The following is a 22,318-nucleotide window of genomic DNA, read 5'->3' as shown; positions in this document are numbered from 1 at the left end:
ACTACATTTGCTCAAATGTAGGCTTTATGTATCTTTTTCAACCATTTGTATGTGTGTATTTTATACTTGTAATCCAATGTGTTGGTAGAACCAAAAGGAGAACAGACAGGTAGTTAAATAAATTAAGCATATACTAAGAGTTCTCTGGAGGATGCTGTTTCACTTTCTGGTAGCTCTGAAGATTTCAAAGCTTATTGCTTTCTTGCTTTACTTTGAGGAGAGAACAAAATGATTTTAACATCTTTTCAAAATAAGATGTGTCAAAATTTGTTAATTGAGTACTGCTTTTAAATTCCTTTCCTTGAAATGACTTGAAAGTTTGTATCAAAACCTTCCAGGGAAAGCTATATACCTCCTAGAAATGATGCGCATCTTCTAATGAGATGCAGAGTGCTCCAACAACTTCTAATGATGGCACAATCATATTAATTTCTTTCACTGTAGTATTGTCATTTGGCCATACTTGTTTGCTGAAGGACAAAAAAGCATTTCCTATACCTATTGAGAACTTGGTGGTTTGAAAGAAACACCAGATGCATAGTCTTTCTTAACATCCATCTGGACAAGTCAGATATAGACTTGCTAGTCAAAACAGAAATTAAACAGAATTTCACAGAATTACAGAATTTCACAGAACATTCTGAGTTGGAAGGGACCCAAAATGGTCATTAAGTCCAGGTCTTTAGTGAATGATCCATAATGGGGATTGAACCCACAACCTTGCTGTTATTAACACCATGTTCTGACTAACTGAGCAAGCAGGAATTGCTAAGGCATGTGGGGAGGAGGATGCTCTGCTGAGGTCTAGAATACACCATCATTTAGATATAACAAGAATATACTGTTTCTTTGTCATGGTGCCTAAACCTGACTTTTCCATACCTGTGTGTTTCGGAGGGTGCTCACTCTGTTAATAACATTGTTGGGCTAATACTACTTCTGTCTACAATATCTGGTACAACATCAGGTAAATTATCATACCTTCTGTACAGTGTAGTCCCTAATGATTCCCATTCTTAAGAGGATGTTTGAAAACTGGATACCATGGGGAGGACTGGGCGATGCAGGTAGCTTTCTGCCTTTATAGCTGTATCAGAGTACATGTCAATGAAGCTACAATAGGCATAAGATGTTGTAAGTGATGGTCCAAAGATTCTTTCATCTCTCTCACAACTGTCTCAAGGACAGAGACAGAGACCCTGAATATCACAAGGGACTTGGTTTAGGGGTTTGGGCCTAGCTGAGATGGATGTTTGCTCAGTGATTGTTTGCAGGTGGTTGCACGGTACACTGCCCTTGTTCCTGCTGGTGTGCAAAGGCTTGTGCATTGTATCCTGCACAATGGGTTTCCACAACACATTGCCTTTGTTCCTGCTGGTGAACAAGGACTTGCAAGACGTGGTTTGGTCTGTACCCTACACCTGCCCCCTGTGTAATGGAATTCATCACAATGATCATCAATCGCCCGTTTTTGGCCTTGTGCCCCTCGCTTTGTAGAAGACTATAAAATCACACCCCAAACTTACCTTCCTTTGAGATCTCCCCAACAGACAGAAGACTCTGTGTTGATGGACGGCTAAGTGGACTTCGACGTTGGCAGCTATAATCCCCTTACTCTCTTTTCCTTATGCTTTGCTTTCTCCTCTTTTCTCTCTATCGCATATTAGTGTTGATGAGCACTCAATAAAGTGTGTTTTGCTGTTTAAGTCCTTGGTTTGCTGATAATCTTTTGTACTCTAAGACCAACTAAAAGAATCACATCACGAATCCCACCTTGTGGGTCGTGACAGATGTATTAGAAAAGTATTTGGTGGATGTTTCTTTTTTTTTAAAGGTATAGCTACATCGTCTCTATAGTGAGTTAATGAGATGAAATAAGAAAGTGTGTCTGCAGCTATTTTGACACTGAAGTATGTGCAGACAATGTTTTGTAGTGTAGGCATTGTCCTAGCCACAGAGGTGTACTTTGTGGTCTCACCAAATGGTTGACACACCTGAAGGACAGGATGCTGTCTGGAGGGAGCTAGACAGGATCAAGAATTGGGCCCATGGGAATCTCATGAAGCTGAGCAATACCAAGTACTGGTATTGCTGCACCTGGGTCTGGGCAACCCCCAGTATCAACACAGGCTGGGGGATGAACAGGTCGAGAGCAGCCCTGACCAGAAGGGCTTGGGAGTGCTGGTGGATGAGAGGCTGGACATGACCCAGCAGTGGACACAGTCCAGAAAGCCAAATATCTCCTGAGCTGTACCCAAAGCAGCGTGGCCAGCAAGGGTGAGGGAGGAGATTCTGCCCCTCTGCTTTGCTCTGTTCAGTTGAGCCCCCATCTGCAGTGCTGGGTCCAGCTCTGGGATCCCCAGTATACAAGGGACAAGGACCTGTTGGAATGAGTCCAGAGGAGGCCACCAAGGTGAACAGAGGGATGGACGACCTCTCCTGTGAGAAAAGGCTGAGAGAGATAGGATTGTTCAGCTGAAAGAGGGGAAGGCTTTGAGGTGACATAATTCTGGCCTTCTAGTACCTGAAAGAAGCCTGTGAGACAGAGAGGGACCTTTTACAAGAAATTCTATTTTGTGAGAGTGGTAAGGCACTGTATTTGGTTGTCCAGAGAAGCTGTGGATGTCCCATCCTTTAAAGCATTCAAGACTAGGCTGTATGTAGTTCTGAGGAATTTGGTCCAGTGGAAGGTGTCCATGGCTGAAGGGTTGAAACTAGATGATATTAAAGGTCCCTTCAAACCCAGGACATTCAGTGATTCTACGATTCAGTTGTTACAGGTTACTTTGATTTTCTTTACAGAATTGGTGTTCAGAGCCATCAGCAAGAAGGTCCAAGAAAACAAACTAGAATGTGGCTTTAGACTGTCAGGATCTGCCTCCAGTGTCTAATACAGAAATATCAGGCCAGAAATTTCTGGCCTTGAAATTGTTAATGGATAAAATTGTTCCCTGAAAGCTGGCAGGTAACAAATGTAATCAATAACCACTATTAAATGGCAATTATATTGACTAAGTAAAATATGTTTTTTGTAACTGTCAGACCTTAGAAAGTCAAGAAATATCTTTCAAGATCTATGAAATACTTCACATTGACTGTTTGTTATTGAGTATTGTATGAATTCTTTGGAAACAAGGAACTTTTTGTTATAGCTGATATCAGGTTCTTTTATGGGAAGAAATAAAAGGTTTCTTAATGATTTCTGAAAGTTGCACTGTGGGTATAATCTGTCCTGCAGTTCAACCCAAACAGAGAGGTAAAAGAAAACTTTCATCAAGACAAAGAAAAATTTTGTTGTTCTTTTTCTGTTTAATTAGAGACGCTCACAGTACCTGTATTTTCTGTTAATTTTTATTTTCTTTTTTTTTATCTGAGGTTCTTAGATCACTGTTTAAGTTGAAGTTCAGGTTAAGATAAGAAAATGTTAATTGTGTTTTTAGTTTGAGCTTACAAGAAGTGGGGAGTATGTGAATAATGCTCACTATAAAAGTTGTTCCAAGCTTCTGCAAGGTTGATGTACAGGAAAATTAAATACATGTCTGTGAAATTCAAAGGGGTTTATGTGGACAGAACTGTGAAACTGGTTTAAGCAAGAACTAGTAGGTTGAACACAAAGCTGTTTGGCAAAGTGTATATACCATTTCAATAGACCTCATGATGGTGAATTCTGCTGGGTTTTTATAATTTTATCTATAAGTCCCTTCTGACATATGTTCCCCTACTTAAGAAAATTCAATCCTTTCAATTTCAAACTAGTGCATATTTTTAAAAATAAAAAAATTATTTCAGTTTTTCTCATGGTGATTTTATGTAACAGGATCCTATCATCTCTCCCCAGTTTGGGTTATGCACACTAATGTTTTGCTACAATACACACATTGTTGCCCAATCTACTCTGTAGTATTAGTTTTACAAGACTTTTTTCACCTTGGCTGTCTCTGATGATTGCTTTGTCCTTTAAATGTCTTTCAGTAACCTTATAGTTCATGTGCTTGCGCATATCTAGGAACTTTTCCTGCGTGTCCCTAGTTCACACAGTGAATTCCCCGGAATCTGTAGGTTCTCAGTTCTGTAGGATTTTGTACATTAGATTCAGCTGTACTAGTACAACTAGAACTCTTTGGTGACAGTTCTAGTTGTGCCCATAGATTTCTAGCTGAAGCATCAGAAGAGTTAAGCTGTTCCCTTGCTAAAAACTGAAGTAATTGAGTTCCAACATATACCATGGTTTAGGAGCATAAAAAGTTGATCAAGAGCAGACAGTCTATTGAAAAAATCTTTGCAGGTAGTATTGTTCATTGGACAGCAATGTTTTGCATAGGTGCTTTTCTATCTATTGATACATATTTCATTTCACTTATCCCCAAAATTTTCACCAGAGAGCTTGACTAATTTTATAGTCATATTCCAGCAAGGTGGTTACAGCAGTCAGTAGTAATTTCTGACAGTCTGGATGGTTTAGGAGATACACACACACACATATATATATATATATACACACACACACACCTATATACATATATATACACACATATACACACATACATGCATATATATGATATATTTCATATATATAAATAATAATTTTAGAAAATGGATTCTAAATGACTTTTTTCTGTTTTCATTAAAGGTTTTTCTGAAGCTGCTTCAGGACTCTGAGAAGATGGCCTGTGTTCCAGAGGCAGCACACCTGGACCATACAAATGCTGCTGAATCAGTCTGTAAGTAAAATATGACGTGCCTTCTGAAGCAACTAGATTTATAAAGATCAAAAATACAAATGAAAGCATGCATGAAGTTCCCAAAGTTGAGGAATTCACAAGCAAATGAAGAATACTGCTTGCTACCATCTGGTAATTCCTTTTTTGTGTGTCTGCCTTGGGTCATAGCGTCATAGCTTTTTATATGTCTGCTGTGATTTACCCCTATGACTTCACAGTCATCTTCCCATCCTTCTGTGTACATGTGCACACAACCATTCTCTCACTGCAGCGGCACTTGCTTACTGCTTCATACCAGTCCCTGGAAACTAATTATCCTCGTCTCATACTGAAAATGGATAAATATTGCAGACATATACCACAGATATAAAATCTCTAAGCTATTAGAAAAGTAAATTCATGTTCATCTATGTACAATTCAAAAGAAAAAAAGGAAAAGCTGGTTCCCCTTGTAGTAGGAGATCATTCATCTTCTTAAGTGGCATGTTATTTTAAGTTCTTTTACATCTAGCTTTAAAGAAAAACCCTTTGTACTTTATCTGCCTTGCAAGCCTGGGAGGAGGTCCTTGTGAACACTTCTGAAAACTCAGGAAAATTTTTCTCATTTAAAAATTCTTTTTGTAAGAAGAATTACTTCTTATTATTACTAATAATTATTAGTAGAAGTAATTATTAGAATTACTTCTAATCATCTCTTATGATTATAAGATGATACCATTACAAAATCTGAGACTCAAGTTCTCTAATATCAGTGCCCATCAAGCAGATGAATGTTTTCACATTGGTTCTGGGATTTTCATATACTTATCATGTTTCTTTCTATTTGAAGATTGACATTTAGATTACAGTTTTCCTTGGTTAGATGTTAAACAATTTGTTCTATGTGCAGTACTTTTCATTTTGTTTCTATAAAGTACAGGCACTACAGGCACAGGGAAGTCCTGATCTGTGGACCTTTAATGTTACTGTGACAGAAATAACAATTTTCAGCCAAGCTTTCTTCATTTGTTAAGATAAATTCAATTGGATCTGCCAGTAATAGGTAATCATTGCCAGTAATTGTGGCCTAAGGTGAGACATTTTCTCACAAAGTGAAAGCTTGAATTGATGACTTTTTCCAAGGGTCTGTTTGCTGGACTATTCCAGTCCCTCTTGAATCAGTGCAGATGTAAGTGTATAAAAATTAAAATGACCTCACTAAGCAAATAAAATTGCCCCTTCTGTCAGTGGTGAGAATGAGACTTCTATTCAAAACACAGTTTTAAATATCCCTTATTTTTTAACAGTCAATTTATTTCTTCAAGACTCAGCTAGGACATCTGAACTAGCTTCAAATTGTAACAATTTGTCTTCTCCGCATTACATTTTCATTAGAGTAAGATTTACAGTTCCTAAAGTAATGAAGACAGTATATTCTACCTAAGAACTTGATATACTTTCCCATCTGCATCTCAAAATGTATAAAGTAGTATTTATTCAAGTTACTACATTAATAAAGAATTGAGTAATCAGAGACTCTATATTTTTCAGCTTGATAAATTATAGCAAGAATATGTGATGATAATGCCATTTCTTTGGGGATGAGACTACTTGAAAATTATCATTCATTGCAGATGACTGTCATTCATCATTAAGGACAATTGTGAAGTGTAGGCGTAAGGGATCTGGGAAATGGTCATGAAAGGTATCCATCATTGTCAAAGTTAACCTGAATACTCTATGGGCAATAGCTTGACTTGTATAACTTTGTCTTTGAAAGCAGGTTCAAAGGCAGTCAAACTTTCTGTTGTCAAAGTAGTCAAATGAATTTTCAAAACCCCCTAGAGCAAGCAGCTGGGATTATTGAAGAGATCACAGGATGCTGGTATTTGATTTGTAAAAGAATTTGGACTAGAGAGATGCTTTCAAAAAGCACAGATCTGAGCTCAAGCAGGAGTGCTGCATATCCTTTACTGCTTCTGAGCCCTTGAGGTGTCAGGATTGTGCAGAAACCAAAATGTTGTCTAATATCTAAGAGATTAGGACTAGGAGGTGTAGCAGAGGTATGTATGTCTCTTAAATAAAATGGCAGAAAATCAGCACAGAATTTAGGTTGACAACCAACGACAAAAACATGCAAGAGACGTTATTTCAGCAAAATATGACAGTATATCACTGAACTCTGAGCTGAGATAATTTCTAGTTATGTTTTACAGTGTTTTAGTGTATTGCATCTGATTGAAATTAAGTTAAATTTCTTCATAGCAGTCCTCCACAGTGCTGTGTTTTGGATTTGTGACTGAAACAGTGTTGATAACACACCAGTGTTTTGGCTATCACTGATTAGTATTTGTGGTACCAAGGCTCTCTCTTTTCCCACTTCCCTGCTCTAAGCTGAGGATGTGAGGGTGTGAGGTGACACGACCTGGACAGATGAGCTAAATTTACCAGAGAGTTATTCAACGTCAGAGTGCCATACTTGTCAATAAAAGCTTTTTTGAGGAGGTAGCTGTTGCTACCAGTGGCTGAGCATGTCTGCCTGTGGGAGGTGGTGAGTGATTGCCTTTGCATTATCTGGGTTGAATATCTTTGGTTTTCAGTTGGTTTGTTTGTTTTGCGTTTATTCTTCTTTCTTTTTCCTTTACTGCTTAAACTGCCTGTATTCTGACACATGATTTTTCTCACTTTCTCTTTTCCTATTCTCTTCCGCATCCTGCTGGCGAAGGGGTAGTATGGGTGAGCAGCTCTTTGGTGCTTGGCTGCTGCTTAAGGTCAGCAATGAAAATAATTTGAAATAAACTCAATTATTTGAAAATTTCTAAATGCAAATGTTAGAGGTAGGTAGCAGTCCATTAATTAAATTAATTGCAACAGTTTTAATATCGGTAATTTTAAAGATGAAAAGCACACTGTAATACCTAGTGGTTTGTTTCCTTTGTGGATGGTTTTCTCAAAATTTCCAGTTTTATTCCAATTTAAAAAATCCTTAGACTAAAACTCCTGTTTTTGTGACAACAGTTAAAATTTTAGTTTTAAGTCATGGTTAACTGTGTGTGCAGACATAGTACATGCATATTTATAATACAGTCATGCATTATAATTCCTGCACAGTTGGAACACATGAGAGATAGTTTTTGTTTTGTAGATGTATACAGACCATACAGAAAAATGGTTAGACTGAGCTTGCAGTGACAAGACAACTGAAGCCAAATAGTCTAGAGAAAATGGAGACACCAAGTCTATGGAGGCAAATAAAATTATCATTATCCACAGCAGGCAGTATATATACAGAAATAATCAGGAGAGCTAAGACCAAGTCCAAGAGATGAGTAGCTAACCATGGATAATGACAAAATAATCTGAACATATGCAAAAGCAGGTAATAGGCTAGTGAGTGGTTTCATTGGCTCCTTCAGGGACAATTTTAACAATTTCAAATTCAAATTTTTAATTTCAACAATTTTAATTGTTGAATTAAAATACCAGATGTTTTTCTGAAGAGCCAAATTCTTTCATTTTGTAGCATTTATTGTGTTAGAAATTTCTAGGAGATACCAACTTTGGATCTAGTCCCTTCTGGCAGTAAACTACAGCTGAAACCCCTGAGGTATAGTGGAACTAAACTGTAGAAAATTCAAAATTGATTCATTATATTTTTGCACACAGTAGTACAAAACATTTGAAATTTCTTGCCATAAAATGTTACCAAGACTAAGAGGATTGCAATGTGTTTAAAAAAAAGCCAAGGAATGGTTATTAATGTATGTATCATATGAACACCTATAGTAACAGAAGTGTTATTAAAGCTTATATGCCTTTGAACTTCTTGGATAAGTTAACTTCTGAAAGTGTGGGTATGGAAGCAGTTTGGTGCATAACTACTTTTTAACACTGCTTAATCCTTTCTCTGGAGCAGCTGTTGTTAGCCATTTTGAACCACACTGGACCAAATGTGACATTGCTCCTGTTAGGATTGGTGAGATCAACAATTTACCATACTCCTAAAGCTGATCTAAAAGCTAATTTACTAAGAAATTTTAGCTGAAAAAAAGCAGTCATTAACAGTGAAACATCAAAATGAAGAGCTTTTGTGAATTTCACCTGGGTTTCAACTCTGCCTTTTAATTATCTTCATGAGTGACACTGAAGTAAACATAACTTTGCTGATGAAAAAATAAGACAAGTGCTGAAATGTGATATGTAAGACCACTCCTAAGGACTGAGTGAGATCAGATGAAAAGCTGAATCCATTCTAAGTAAAGGTTATTCTAATGAAGCCAAATGCTAGGCATGTCTGTGTAATGGGGACTAACATCCTGGAAAACTGACTCTGAGTTATCTGCTGATCCTGGTAGAGAAGCTTTTTAAGACCACTAAGGTAATTTTTATTTGAACTTAATGTACAAAATGATGCAAAGAGGTGATTTTGACTATTCATTCAAAATTGATGAGACTGATGCTACAATAATAGTAAAACCCTTTTATCCACATTTTTAAGTTTGAAAGAGTGTAGGGAGACATAGAGAATTCAGAAAGCAAGCAGAGAAGAATTAATCTTGGAGATTGGCAGTGAAGTCCTTATAAAGGCACCATCAGGGCTCCTTTAGCATAGTTTATCAAAAATAAGATAGAGAAGTGATTTGCTTAAAGATCCTTTTTTTTAATTTTTTTTTTTTTAATGCACTGACAGTATTGTCTGTTAAGATACAATTCTAGCTTTCGTTTGGGCTAGTCATTCTGAGCATTTCATTTCAGAAGACAGAAATTAAATAAAGGAAAGAAAAAGTAAACAAATAGCTGTAATCTAAAGACAGGCAAGAGTTAATCAGCAGTTGGAGTTATTCTACCCAGAGAAGTATGTTTCTTCTGGTGCATTTGACACAAGGCTTGGGTCTTTGTAGAAAATATGCTATAGTAAAAGGTGTTATTGATTTCTGCACATAAGCAGCAGAGTGGAATGTGATGTCTTTTGGTAGGTGATCAAGTGGTTTCTTCCATTCTTAAACAGTATCTTTTAATTCACTATGACAAATTGACTTCACTGTAACTACCAAAAAAAAAGGCTTGACAGTGAATTTTACAATATCCTTGAAGTTATATTTTAAAATCCATTTTTAAATGGAGCTCACTTCTTTCAATTCCCTGTAAAATTTGCATAAGAGAAGCTAGGAATTATTTCAATACTCTACCTTGCAAAATGTAACTTGATTTATGAAAAGAATATTGTAGACACGAAGAATCAGTGTCTCTGTTTAGAAGTGGCTGCTGACATTAACACTGATAGTAAAATTTTCAAACTCTTCCTACTACCAATAAGGAGAAGATAAACCATAAATTTTATGCTTCTGGCAGTCTAACAGTATAGGTAACGCTTACCACTTAAATTAAGCACTAAGCCCTGAAAAAGAAGTGTCAAAATAGCTGGTCTAAAAATCTTGGATACATTGTATTTTCCTTTAGCTTTTTTTTTTTTTTACTGTTGTTTTAATTAACTGTTGCAGGAAATGTCATGATTCTTGCATGAGTCGAAAACTTAATTTAATAAACACTTCAAATATTTAGCTTTATATTTCTCAAACCCCAATCTTTCTTCCTTCACCCTTTCAGGATTCTCAGCATCACAGACTAAGGATGGAACATCTTTATAATATTACCTATCAATTGTCACAAAAAGACACTTGATTTAAAAAATAAGATCATTTGAATTATTTAAGGTTTATATATTAATTTGTTTTATCAGTGTGTAGCTGTAACTGCTTTTATCCTTCTGAAACCAAAGGAGTTTCTTCCTCCTTCCTCAAATATTTAACTTTTTTTACCCACTGCTTTCTTATCTGTGCTGGTTTTGCATTAATTGGTAGCTTGGTGAGGAGGAAAGAAGCCACCCATGAAATTATTTTTCTGAGAAAAGCTGCTAAGAGCTTCCTTTGTGACTGGAAAAAAACAATAACTGGCTAGGTCTGAGAATTGACAATGTATTAAACCTTTTAGAAGCTGGGTCCACCTCCTGTGAATTCTACATTTTAAAGACAGGCCAACACGGGAAACCTCTCTCTTGCTTCCAGCCTTAAAAGGTAACTGGGTTGCAGTCCGGCCAGCCTCCCTCCGCTGGGGTTTGCATGGCCTGGCAGGGCTGGGCCAGCCCCCAGCAGTGCCCGGGTGGGGGACGGGAGACTGCAGGGCCACAGCTGAAGCTGGGCCAGGCTGCAGATGCTGACATCTTGCCACCACCAAGCCCTGCCCCTGCCATTGGCCTGCACTGAGCTGGCGTCCACTGCGCCCCAGGAGTGGCTTCGGGGTGGCCCGTGACCTCTCCGTTCCGGCCTGCACGGCCCCAGCAGCTGCCAAACAGAGGGAGGGGCCCAGTGTGGCTTGAAAATCCATCACCTGACTGCTCTGGCCACTGCCCACAACCATCTGCACGCAAGACATGAAACCTTTCACTGCACAGAGGAGACCTGCAGACCTTGGTCCTCTCTCAAGGGAGAGAAGAGGATAGAGTGAGGACATGTAGAAGACAACATGAAGACACCAAGGTCAGTAAAGAAGGAGTCAAGTCCCAGATGGAAGGAGAATGAGGAGATGCCCTAGTATTGGGGCTAAAAGTTCTTTTGGTAAGGCCATTGTTATAGATGAAATTAGAATTTTGACAACTAGGTCCCTTGGGTTAATGGCAGTTTAATTAAAAATGAATACAATTTAGTAAATTGAGTAGTAATTTGGTATAAAAGAATACAGTTTAGTAAAAGAATACAATTTAGCAAAAAATTACGATATATATATATATATAATCTGCCAGTAATTAAGTCTGATTAAAGCATAAGCAAAACCAAACAGGGAATGGGGAAGGCTTCTCACCCCACCTCATGTCCAAAACTGACCGGGGTTCGTAGGGGGTTTCTTACCCTGCCTCACATACAAAACAAAGCACTTCAAGATAAACTTATATACTGTATGCTTATACATATTCATTAATGTTTCCCATAAGTTTCCTCCTATTTCTGATTTTTCTGACTTTACGTCACTATACTTCACGGCACATGCTTCACTGGTTTCTAGGGGGTCTTCAGTCTTCTTTTGGTGGTCTTTTGGTGAAGGCTTCTCCTCTTCCTCATTGTCCTTTGGATAACCTTACAGGTTTGCATGTGTGTTGTCGCTGAAGATGAATAGATCACACGGACACAGGTCGAGGTGTGGTGAAAAGAAGAGTTTATTTTTCCTCCCAGGATTTATTTGGTCAGATTATTTCTGACCATGCCCAGGGATTGGATGGTCAGGATAACACTTTCTCACTGCACTGGCCATAAGAGATGCCCATCACAAGACGTGATAGAATGGGAAACAGACAAGAAAGAAACAGAAAGAATGTACACATATCTATGTTTACAGTTACTGTCCTGGGAAAGTCTTTAGAAAACCATGTCAGCAAGCTCAGAAGCTGAGTTTTCAGGGTGACATATGTGCGTACTAAGTGTTGTGTTATGTGAGTCTACTAATTAGTCTTATATTTACTGATTTTTAGGCCCAATGCCTAAAGTTGTTCTAATTTTGTCCATCTCAAGGCCATTTTCATCTTGGGACATCACTTATCTTCCAAACTACATCCTGTACCTCAATTTTAACATATAACATCTGTAAAGTGGTGCATCTGCCTTGTAACACTGATTCTTTTGGTTGCTTCTAATAACTTTCCAAATAGTTACAATTTAGTTAGCACAAACCAATTCCATTTATTACACCATGGAGATGGACTATGATACGCTAAAATACCCCTTGTAATTAAAGAGAAGATATGGGGGGGATGGAGTGTTCAAACTGTAGATGTGAGCAGACACATCCATAATGAAGCAAAGCAGATGTTGAAGTTGCTATGATCCCATGAGAAGCTTGAATAGAGACACAAATAAGAGTGATGATGGCCCTTTTCCCCCAGGGAGAGAAGACGTCTGTTCTCCGAGATAAAGATGATCACAGAGATAGATGAAGAGAACCTTTGGTTTTGAACAGCTCATCCTTAAAAATAATGTCCCTTAAGTTGACATGGCCCATTAACTCAGCTCTAAGAAAGCTGTGAAAATGGGGGGAGCTTCACTATTGCAGATTTTTTTCCCTGGGCTGCTGCTATTCGTGGAAGTTGAAAGCCATGAGAGAACAGTTTCTTATGGAGAAGTCTCTATGGTGTGGCACGAGAAAACTTTTCTCCCTATAAGAACTGATGAAAGACTATTGTAGAGGTGGTAACTGATTTTAAATCCCATGTGTTGTCTGTACATTGTCAGCTGGGAAAGAAAAGAAGACGGGCGGGGGAGGAAAAGGGTTCTGAAGGTTTTATTCTGATTCTTATTATTCTTTTAGTTCTGTTAATAAAGTTTTCTTCATACTTCTTACGTTTTAAGCCTGTTTTGCCCTCCTCCTAATACATATCTCACAGCAAGAAATAGTTAAGTATACTGGTGATTTTAGCTAGTGCTAAACCAACCACATTATTTAGTGCATTGGCCAGGAAACTCAAATTAGCAAACCTAAACCACTATATTCTCTTGTCGCTCTATTAGGAACGGCGAGATGAATGACACAGACTCTCTTAGGAGTCGATCAGGAGAATTTCTCCTTGGTTTATTGCTTCAGATCTTTTTTATAGACTGATATATGAAAGGTACAGAAAAGAAACTCTTATTGGCTCGAAAACTAACACATCACCAGCTTTGGTCAGTGGGGCTCACCACCCCTTGACCTTCTCTTGCCAGAAAACAAGGAACAGACAAACAGCACCTGCAAGGCTGTTTTCTGTCTCTGAGGATTGTTTTAATTCCTCCTTATAATTTCCCAGGCCACTTTCTCAGGCAAGACTGAGAAAGTTATGTGGCCTGCAATTTCTACAGGCACTATGCTGCCTGCTTCACAGTTAGCATCCATATTCTCTCACCCAAATATTTTCCCTACCAGTTGTTTTATTTGTGATTGCTGCCTGGTTAATTTCTACTTGTCATCCACAGTATGGACACCTTGGACTCTTTCTTAGATAGGCCCAGACGTTAGACGGCTGCTAGGAAAAGAGTGCAAATACTGTTTTCTAGTTAAGGATGCTACTTTTATAGTGTCAAGAAGTTTTTCCGTATTCCCAGGCTCCTTGTCCTCATATTTATCTCCCTATTTCAGAGACATGAAGGAAGTTAACCCTACCCGCTTTCCCCACAGAGACCTTTGGTTATCTGCTAGAGAAGAAAATGATCAATAAAGCACTTCCCAAAATGGGGATTAATTGAAAAAAAAGAGTATAGATTCCTGCAAGTAGTAAAGAACCAGAAAACAAAACAACAATCTGTTTTGAAATTTATAATGTTGGCTATAAGTAGTTGGGATTGGGAACATGTAAAGGAAGGGAAAACTATAATCTAATTTTTAGTTTTAATCTACTTGTTATAATTGTGATGAAATACTTTGTTTGCATTCAGAGGTGTTCATCTCTTCATCTATTCTTCATACCTCTAATATAGTCTAACTTGGAGAAAATGAAAGTTCTTGAAATTTAAGGATGATAATCATAACTTGAATGAGGCTATGTTATGCCTGGAGATAAAATAAAGACCTTGAGTTGTATTTATTTTTTACATTTAAAATCTGTTCTGACTATTTTGTAGATCTTTACAGCAGCATAGTGTGATGGTGGTTGGCTGTTGAAAAAGATTCAGGTAGGGACTCTGATCAAGTTCACCAAGTAAACTCTTCAAAAGTTGGAGAGTTTAGGGGACAGAAATAATATTCTCTAATAGTATTCTTTTTGGTTAACAAAGTTACAGAATCAGAATCACTGAATCATTTAGGTAGGAAAAGACCTCTGAGATCATCAAATCCAATCTATGACCTAACACCACCACATCAACTAAACCATGGCACTGAGTGCTACAGCCAGTCTTTCCTTAAACAGCTCCAGGGGCAGTCACTCCACAACCTCCCTGGACAGCCCATTCCAACATTGCATCTTCCTGTGAAGAAATTCTTCCTAATGTCCAGCCTAAACCTCCCTTAGTTCAATTTAAGACTCCTCTTGTCCTGTTGCTGGTTTCCTGGGAGAAGAGACTGACCACAACCTGGCTATAGCCTCCTTTCAGGTAATTGTAGAGAGTGATAAGGTCACTCTTGAGCTTTCTTTTCTGTAGGCTAAACAACCCCAGCTGCCTCAATCACTTCACATAAGACTTGTGCTCCATGCCCTTCATCAGATTCATTGTGATCATTGAGAAGGACAATGGAAATGTATTTTACATTCCCATTTAATTATGTGCCCTATGTTCTCTGTACAATGTGTTTACTCCTTATGACAAATCTGAATGAAAATCTTGGATGCAAAGAGATGTCCAGGATCAAATACTCTTGCTTGGATACACCTCTGTCACTGCTTGGATAACAATGCAACGAGTAAAGAAAATTATTTTATGGATGAAGGCTTTTTTCTCTCTAACACCTGGATGTTTTAACTTTTCCTTTTGCACAAACCCACTTTACACTTCTGTCTTTCATTTAATTAGTCAAAGTCAGATATCTCTCCTCTCCAACATGTCAAGTGTGAGGGTACTATAAAATGTTTCTCCCTCTAAGATCTAAGTGCAATTGTATCCTACCAGTTCTTCAGCCCCTTACACATTTCTGGGAGTAGGTAATTCCTACTCTGTTCAGGCCTAATTTTACCATGCATTTCTTCTAAACACAGTGGTAAGTTTGAAAAGAGTTTGCTCCATTCTTTTCCTAAGATTTTTGTGTACAAATGAACTTTTGTTCACACCCCTTACTCTAGGAAATTAAAAATAATAAAGAGCTTAAAGAGGCTCCTTTACGAGTTTGCTAGTAGTTTTCTAGAGACAGGTTTTTAGATTGTGAGATTTTGATATTGGAGTTTCTTCAGTGAGGGTATTTATCACATTTTTCTGGTTATTCTGGTTCTTTCTTGATTTTTCAGTAGGAATTGGATGTATTGTTCATGCTGCCCTTTTTGTGGTCTTCGGTGTGATAAAATATTAAGCATGTCAGATCTTGAAAAAATAATATCTTAGATAAAGGAATGAAATAATCTAACCAGTCAACTGTCTGGCTTGAGGAAAAGGGCTTGGGAGATCTGAGTTGTGAAGGGGGTTCTTTATAAAGTTAAGGAGTGACAGACATAAATTCCTTGGCCTTAAAATATGTTAATTCTACTGATGAACTCTACAGTTGCTTAAATATCTATTACTCTGTCTCAAAGGTCTTCAGGCCCATGCAGAATCCTATTGTGGGATCTGGGACTCAGAATGTAAAGCTAAATTTTTAGAACCCTACAGGTTTTCCCTTCAAAAATTATACTTAATTGGATTAATCAATATATATGGAATAGGGAGAAGCTCCAAGACAAGAAATTCTTAAGATGGAAACAATTTGAATCAACTTTTTAGAAAAAATGTTCACAATGCCTAAAATTAAAAATGGCTTGAGTGGAGGAACAGGAGGATTTATATCTAAAAATACCCCAAGAGAACTTCTCTTGTGAAATTCCCTCCAAAATAAATATTTTTCTGATCAGCTTCAGATAGAGAGAACTGGTTATTATACATAAGCGAAAACTAGTCATAGTGTGAAACACAGACCAGATGTCATAGACCAGATACCCTTTATACTTTAGACCTTAAAAGTGCTATTTAATCAAATTCCCCACATGGAAATCTTTAAAATCCTCCTGGAAACAAAATCAATATAATAGTAATTTTTATAATGGGTAGAAAAATGTGCAGGAAAAGGAAGGAAATTTTTATATCTTCTAATGAAATATTGTGCATAGATTGGTGGGCTAGCACTGCCTCTGGGCCAGTATGGTGTGTGCTGAAATGCAGAATGATGTCAGTTCACTTGCTCAGCTTAGAACTACTTGTTGGCACAAAATTTATGATAAGCCAATAAATATGTACTGCCTCTGAATGCGAGTTTCATATGAGGTAGCTCAACTGTTTTGCCAGGGTATTGCAGTTCCAGTATTACCTTCCCAAAATATGGACCTCTTCTAAATTACTTGTCTAAATGCCAAAGTGACATAAGTAGAATTGAAAATGTATGCTCCTGGCTGTTAATTTATCTAGTGCATAGCCCATCTTTCCTTCTGCACCATGAAAAAAAAGAGTAGAATTACATTGTTTTCTAGAAGTGAAAAATACAGGAGAAAAAGTTCATCTAATACCAAGTTTTAGAGACTTTTACAATAATTTTTTCTGCTCCTAATTCTACACTGGTCTATAGGCAAGGATTTTGATAATCTTAGTTTCTGGATTTTAGGACCTATTCTGTTTCCCTAATATTAACCTATATGTATTAGAAACTAGTAAAAGTCTTGTCTGTTATACAAAGGAGAGTCTGGATGAATTGGGAATTACAAGTTAATTGTGAACATAATTGCACTTCTGGTGGATAATTGCAATTGTAAGTCAAGCAAGACAGCTTCTAACGCTTGGGCCAGGTTTTGAATTCTATGAACTAAATTATTAATGAGGATATTTTCATAAGCTTTCTGCATAAAATTGTCTTTAGAACAGAGAGGTTGTCTGGTCTTTTCTTCTAGCCTTTATGACTCTCAGTGATAATCAGCAGCTGTTATCCCATGAATGTATGCTGATTTTATGCATCCTGACAAACCAGAGATACCAGATGTAGGTGGTGAATTACTTACAAGCTTTATGAAGCAAATATTAATTCTGTAGGTTCTAGTTGAAAGAGTGATTTAATACCTTGGGAATCTTGAAAGCTGTATTGAGTCTATTATGGAAAACCCAATGTGTAACTTTCCTCTAAAAAATCCTTTTTCTCTTTCTCTGATTCTGCTGCATTTCTTCTGTATTTTCCTTTATCTTCCTGTATTTCTCAGCCTCCTTTGGACTGAATTCTTTTGGGATCCTCCCTCGTGGGGGTCCTGCTTATATCAGTTCTCTAGTTTTGAAGAAAACTCCCGAGCTCGTTAGAATCTTGTTTCTCATGTTTATTAGAAGGTCATCACAAAACTTGGCAGGTCTCTCCAGGCTGGCTGCACAAGGATAATTCTTTACAATCTGGTACATTTCTTTCTTCTGATGGTACAACAAGGCCTTGTGGCTCATCCTGTGCCCGATAGCACAAAATGGCCCTGAACCACGCAGTTCTTTCATCGTTATACCTGTTTTTACCCAATTAACAATAGACAAGTATATTATTTTTCTTAATGACCCAATGACCCTTCACCTATGTGCTGCACTGCAGCATTTTCTGTCCAATCACTTACTATTACCCAAAAACCTCTAGGAGAAGAACATGAAGAAGAAAGAAGAAGGGACAAGAGACAACACCCTAAATCTTCCATCTTGTCTCCTGTTCTCTAACTTTTTCACCCAGTGATTTAAGAAAACTTTCTAATCTACACACTTACACTTTTAGCTTTTTCTATCTAATTTTAACAGTTGTTTTCATGTATCACCATGAAAACATGCTCATGAATTTCATATTATATGAAATTCAGTGTTTTTCTGGATCTTAGAACTAAGTATCAGAAACAAGGGCACACACTCCGTATTCCAGACTCCAACACAATGCAGGCTACTTTTCACTGTGGCTGCAGTCAGATGTATACATACCACTGAATATGCACTGTATGATGCATAAAGAAAACAAATTGATCAGTACAATAATATATAATACTATTGTATACATCAACAGTGTTTCCACATCTGATGGACAGCTGCATTGAACACGTTATATCTTGAGACTGATACAGTTTTAATGTGAGGACTTGAGACAAGTAGCAAAGTAGTAGGACTCTAAAGATTTTTATAGGAGGAGAGTGAAAGGTTGAGATTATTTATGCAGAAGATAGATTGAAAACTTCTATAACCTGTCTCCTAAAGCAAGATTTGAGTCCATCCAGTATCATCATATAGAATAAATTTTAAGAAAAGTAAAGAATTTTGTTTTGTACCTGAAACATAAAGAAATTATAGAATTCAAAGTCACAAGGATGGAAATTTAAGATAATTCAGAAAAATGTTTGGCACCCTTTTCATTTTTAAACAATAAGCATAAAAGGTTTTAGAAAAGATAAATTACTTTAAAAAAAAAAGAAGTACCTGAGTCAAACAGTCAAACGTATACTTTCACAATAATGGTTTATTGCATCTTCTTGGGATGTGTCTTGGATCATTGCCATTATGAATGTTGAGTAAGAGTCAGAATATTGGACAAAATGGACAATTACTTATATTCATGGTGACAGTTTCCCTTCCTTTGGCATTCTGAATTGTTATAATTTCTCTCTGCTCTGTTTGTCAAGAAAAAAGAAGGAATGGCAGCTCTGATTTCCCTTTCTGTCCCCAGAAAGCAGATGTTATAGTTTCTTTCAGAGATTCAAAGGGTCAAATATTTTGAAGACTCTTTCAATCACATCTCGTGCTAATGACCTATAAGCAGATCTGGGACAACAGAAAATACCTAACCATGTGCTTCTTTTCTGGCATTTTGCTACTTAGATAAATGAGAGATGGTATGCTTTTCAGGGATGTTAGGTGAAAGCACTTACTGGATGTGTTAGAGTCTAAAAACACTCATACTTTTAAAATTTTTCTGAGTGTCTCAACTTCTGTATTGTGATGACTACTGGGAGTCTTACCAGGATAATATGAAGAACTTAATACATTCCTAAGAAGTTTTCTTAAAAAAAGAATTCTTAAGAAGAATGTCTCCTCCTCCTACTCCAATTTACAGAATAAACATTCCCAAGCCTAAAATGTAACCCTGCTTGATTAGGGCACTTGAAAGCTGAATCACAGTCTGAATTTTGAAGCTACTTTTTCTCTCCACAGATTCAAAACCTTAAATCCCATTTGTGTTAGCTGTCAAATTAGCAAGCTACAGCTGTGATTAGAACGTCTTAAAAATAATTTCTGTTCCATGGGACTTTTTTTGGGGAAAAAAGAAATAACATCTGGTTGTGGAGTTAAAGGAATAAAAACTGAAATTTCCCTCCTTCCCCCCCCCCCCCCCAAATAATCCCCAAATTAATTAATTACAGTCTGTTAAAATCAGAGAACATCAATGTTGAGAATGCAGGTCAAGCAGGTCAAGAGCAGATTACTTAGTGCAATTTCCAGGCTGGCCTTGAGTTCTGATTGTTTACTTCACAGTGAAATTTATTTTCCTGATTTATGATATCAGAATTTCCCAGGTACTAGCTGGTGCCTGTTGCAGCTTGTCGTTCTCCTGAGCAGAGCTTTTGCTCCCTGATGCCACTAGGGTTCTTAGGTGCTGCCATAGAGCTGCTTCTGCTGCCTGGAGGTTCTCCTTGTCCCCAGTGCCTGATATAAAGATGACCCCAAACAGGGTGGATCCCTTCCAGGTGCTGCTATGCACACACATCTGTGTTAAAAGGTACTGTTAGGCAGTGTTTGCTCATCTTTGCCCCTGAAGGGCACCCCAACTAACCAACTGGATCTGGATCTGGATCCTCAGCTGGATCTGGTGTCCCTGTTCCCAGCCTGCAGGGCAGTGCCTGTCAGTCCAGACAGTGGTCCTTGTTGTCCTCCACACCACATTTGACTCTGGGAGACCATGTCACAGGCTTTGTTAAATCAAAATAAACTGTTTACACTGCTCATCCTTTATTCACCCAACCAGTCCTGTATTCATGCTGAGCTCTCAGTTAACACAATTTACATATATCATGTTTATTCCTGGCTATTTATTGTTCTTCATACCTGGGTTTAATTTTCTAGAGAATTTGATTTGTGACCTTCCCAGGGACTGAAAGTGATTAACCTGTATGTACTGAAGTAACGAGTGCAGAATTAGAGCTGTTTTGCTCAATGACCATGGTCAGAAGTTTGGTTTATTATCTGATTAATTTTTCTCCCTGTTTGCCTCACTTGGTTAAAAATACTCTGTTAGAACAATGCAAAGGGTCTGAGATTAAAATTCTGTTAACTCAGAAGAAAACTGTTCTAAGAGAAGGACAATTCATTTGAGGTTACTTGGGAACTTCCATACACATAGCTGTTTAAATATGGAATATGGAAATGCTGGTTAGAGTGTTCTCAATATGCAGAAGGGAAGGTAATAAGAGGCAAATCACAAGTGTTCATAAACTGTAGCATGACACTGAGCACTATAATATACAGGCTATTCAGTCTTGCTACAGTACTAATACCTGTGGTAGTAAGTCTGCCAGACACTGCTATGCTGTGAGGAAGGAAAGAGGTTGAAGGACATTCAGCTGGGCAAGGCCACAGGCAAAAAAGTTTGATAAGACTCTGCACATACCTAGAAGGCATTAGGGGCTAAAATGGAGGCAGAGGAGTGTGATTCACAAGTGTCTGACAGAGAACAATAAAATTAAATTAAGAGAGAGTCTATTGAGAAACTGACTGATTTGTGAGATATTAATAAGCTGTGGACACACTCCCATGTGAATCTGAAGGACAGCACATGAGCTCTGAAAACTGGATGACTAGCAAATATGAAAATTTTATTAGTCCAATATGAGCAGGGAAATGAAGGGAATGCTTTTCTGAGAATCCATGTGCCTAGCAACTGTGATGTTCTGAAGATGATCCATTGAATTTCCGTGAAAAAGTTGCCACTGATTCCAGTCAAGGTAGATCAAGACATTAGTGCTAATACAGGCCATGTTTTTCAGAGCAATTTGTCCAGGAACAAAGGTGGCAATACACAAGGAATGGTTGAACAAGTGCAGGACCATAGAGGATACCTAGGGAAAATAGTATTCAGTAAGTCATTAGCTGTACATGGGAAGCTATAGAGATATGTTAACTGAATATCTGTTTTCCCTGATAGGAAGGGTTAATTGGTTATACTTTGAAGTGTTATCATATGGGGCTATTTATTCAGGAGAACATGCTAGGTTCATGGAGTTGGATTTATTAGAGCTAAAAAACTATTGTATTTTATATTTGACAATGTAGTACATGAAAGTTCAATTTGGTTTTCCTTGTTTGTCAAGAGGTTGTTTTCTTTGTCTCACTTAGGCATTTCACTTGCGGGAGCCTCGAGTGTGCATGGAGCCCACCTTGTTCTCACACAGATTGTTGCCCTACTAATGAAGAGGTTTCACCATACAAGGCGAGACTGGAGAGGAAGCCTATCAAGTGTGCTGCTGCCCGTCCTCTTTGTTGCACTGTCAATGGCCTTGTTTAGTGTGAAGCCACTGGCTATTGATTATCCCTCTCTCAAGCTGACACCAAGACTTTACAACAATGCAGAATCCTTCTTTAGGTAAAGGGCTCATCCATCATCATCAGTATCCAGGGTTCTGGGACCTTTACCCTTGAGTTCTCCTATTTTAAAGACTTGTATTCTAGAAAGAATGATAGGTTACTTTTTACAGTACATAGGTGGGGGTTTTTTTAGATGTTTAGTATACTTTTATAGATTGTTTTAAGGGAAAGACAAAATTAGAAAAGCTTTGTGTCAAGGATTTTCTGGAGGAAAGGGCAAAGACTTTGGAGAAGATTGAACTCAAATCAATACCAGCCATGACCATTTATATGTAAATGAACAAGTGTATTTGAACAAGCTTTTGCATTCTTCATTTTATAAAATTGCTTAAGTCTGAAGTTATTTTC

General features: G+C 37.7%; 1 protein-coding gene across 1 annotated transcript in view; it reads left to right on the top strand.

Annotated features, from left to right (window-relative positions):
* Positions 1 to 22,318, top strand: part of LOC111925366 (ATP-binding cassette sub-family A member 13) — a 145,263-nt gene that overhangs the window by 31,848 nt on the left and 91,097 nt on the right. The window contains exons 18-19 of the mRNA XM_086880899.1: positions 4,631 to 4,721; positions 21,722 to 21,968. Of these exons, the coding sequence (XP_086737025.1) occupies positions 4,631 to 4,721; positions 21,722 to 21,968 (338 nt within the window). The remainder of the gene's footprint in view (positions 1 to 4,630; positions 4,722 to 21,721; positions 21,969 to 22,318) is intronic.

This window comes from Cyanistes caeruleus, chromosome 1, assembly GCF_971803275.1.
Source record: "Cyanistes caeruleus chromosome 1, bCyaCae1.hap1.1, whole genome shotgun sequence".
In the NCBI taxonomy this organism is placed as follows: domain Eukaryota; kingdom Metazoa; phylum Chordata; class Aves; order Passeriformes; family Paridae; genus Cyanistes; species Cyanistes caeruleus.
Note: the sequence above shows the minus strand (reverse complement) of the source record. Positions and strands in the feature narration are given on the sequence as shown.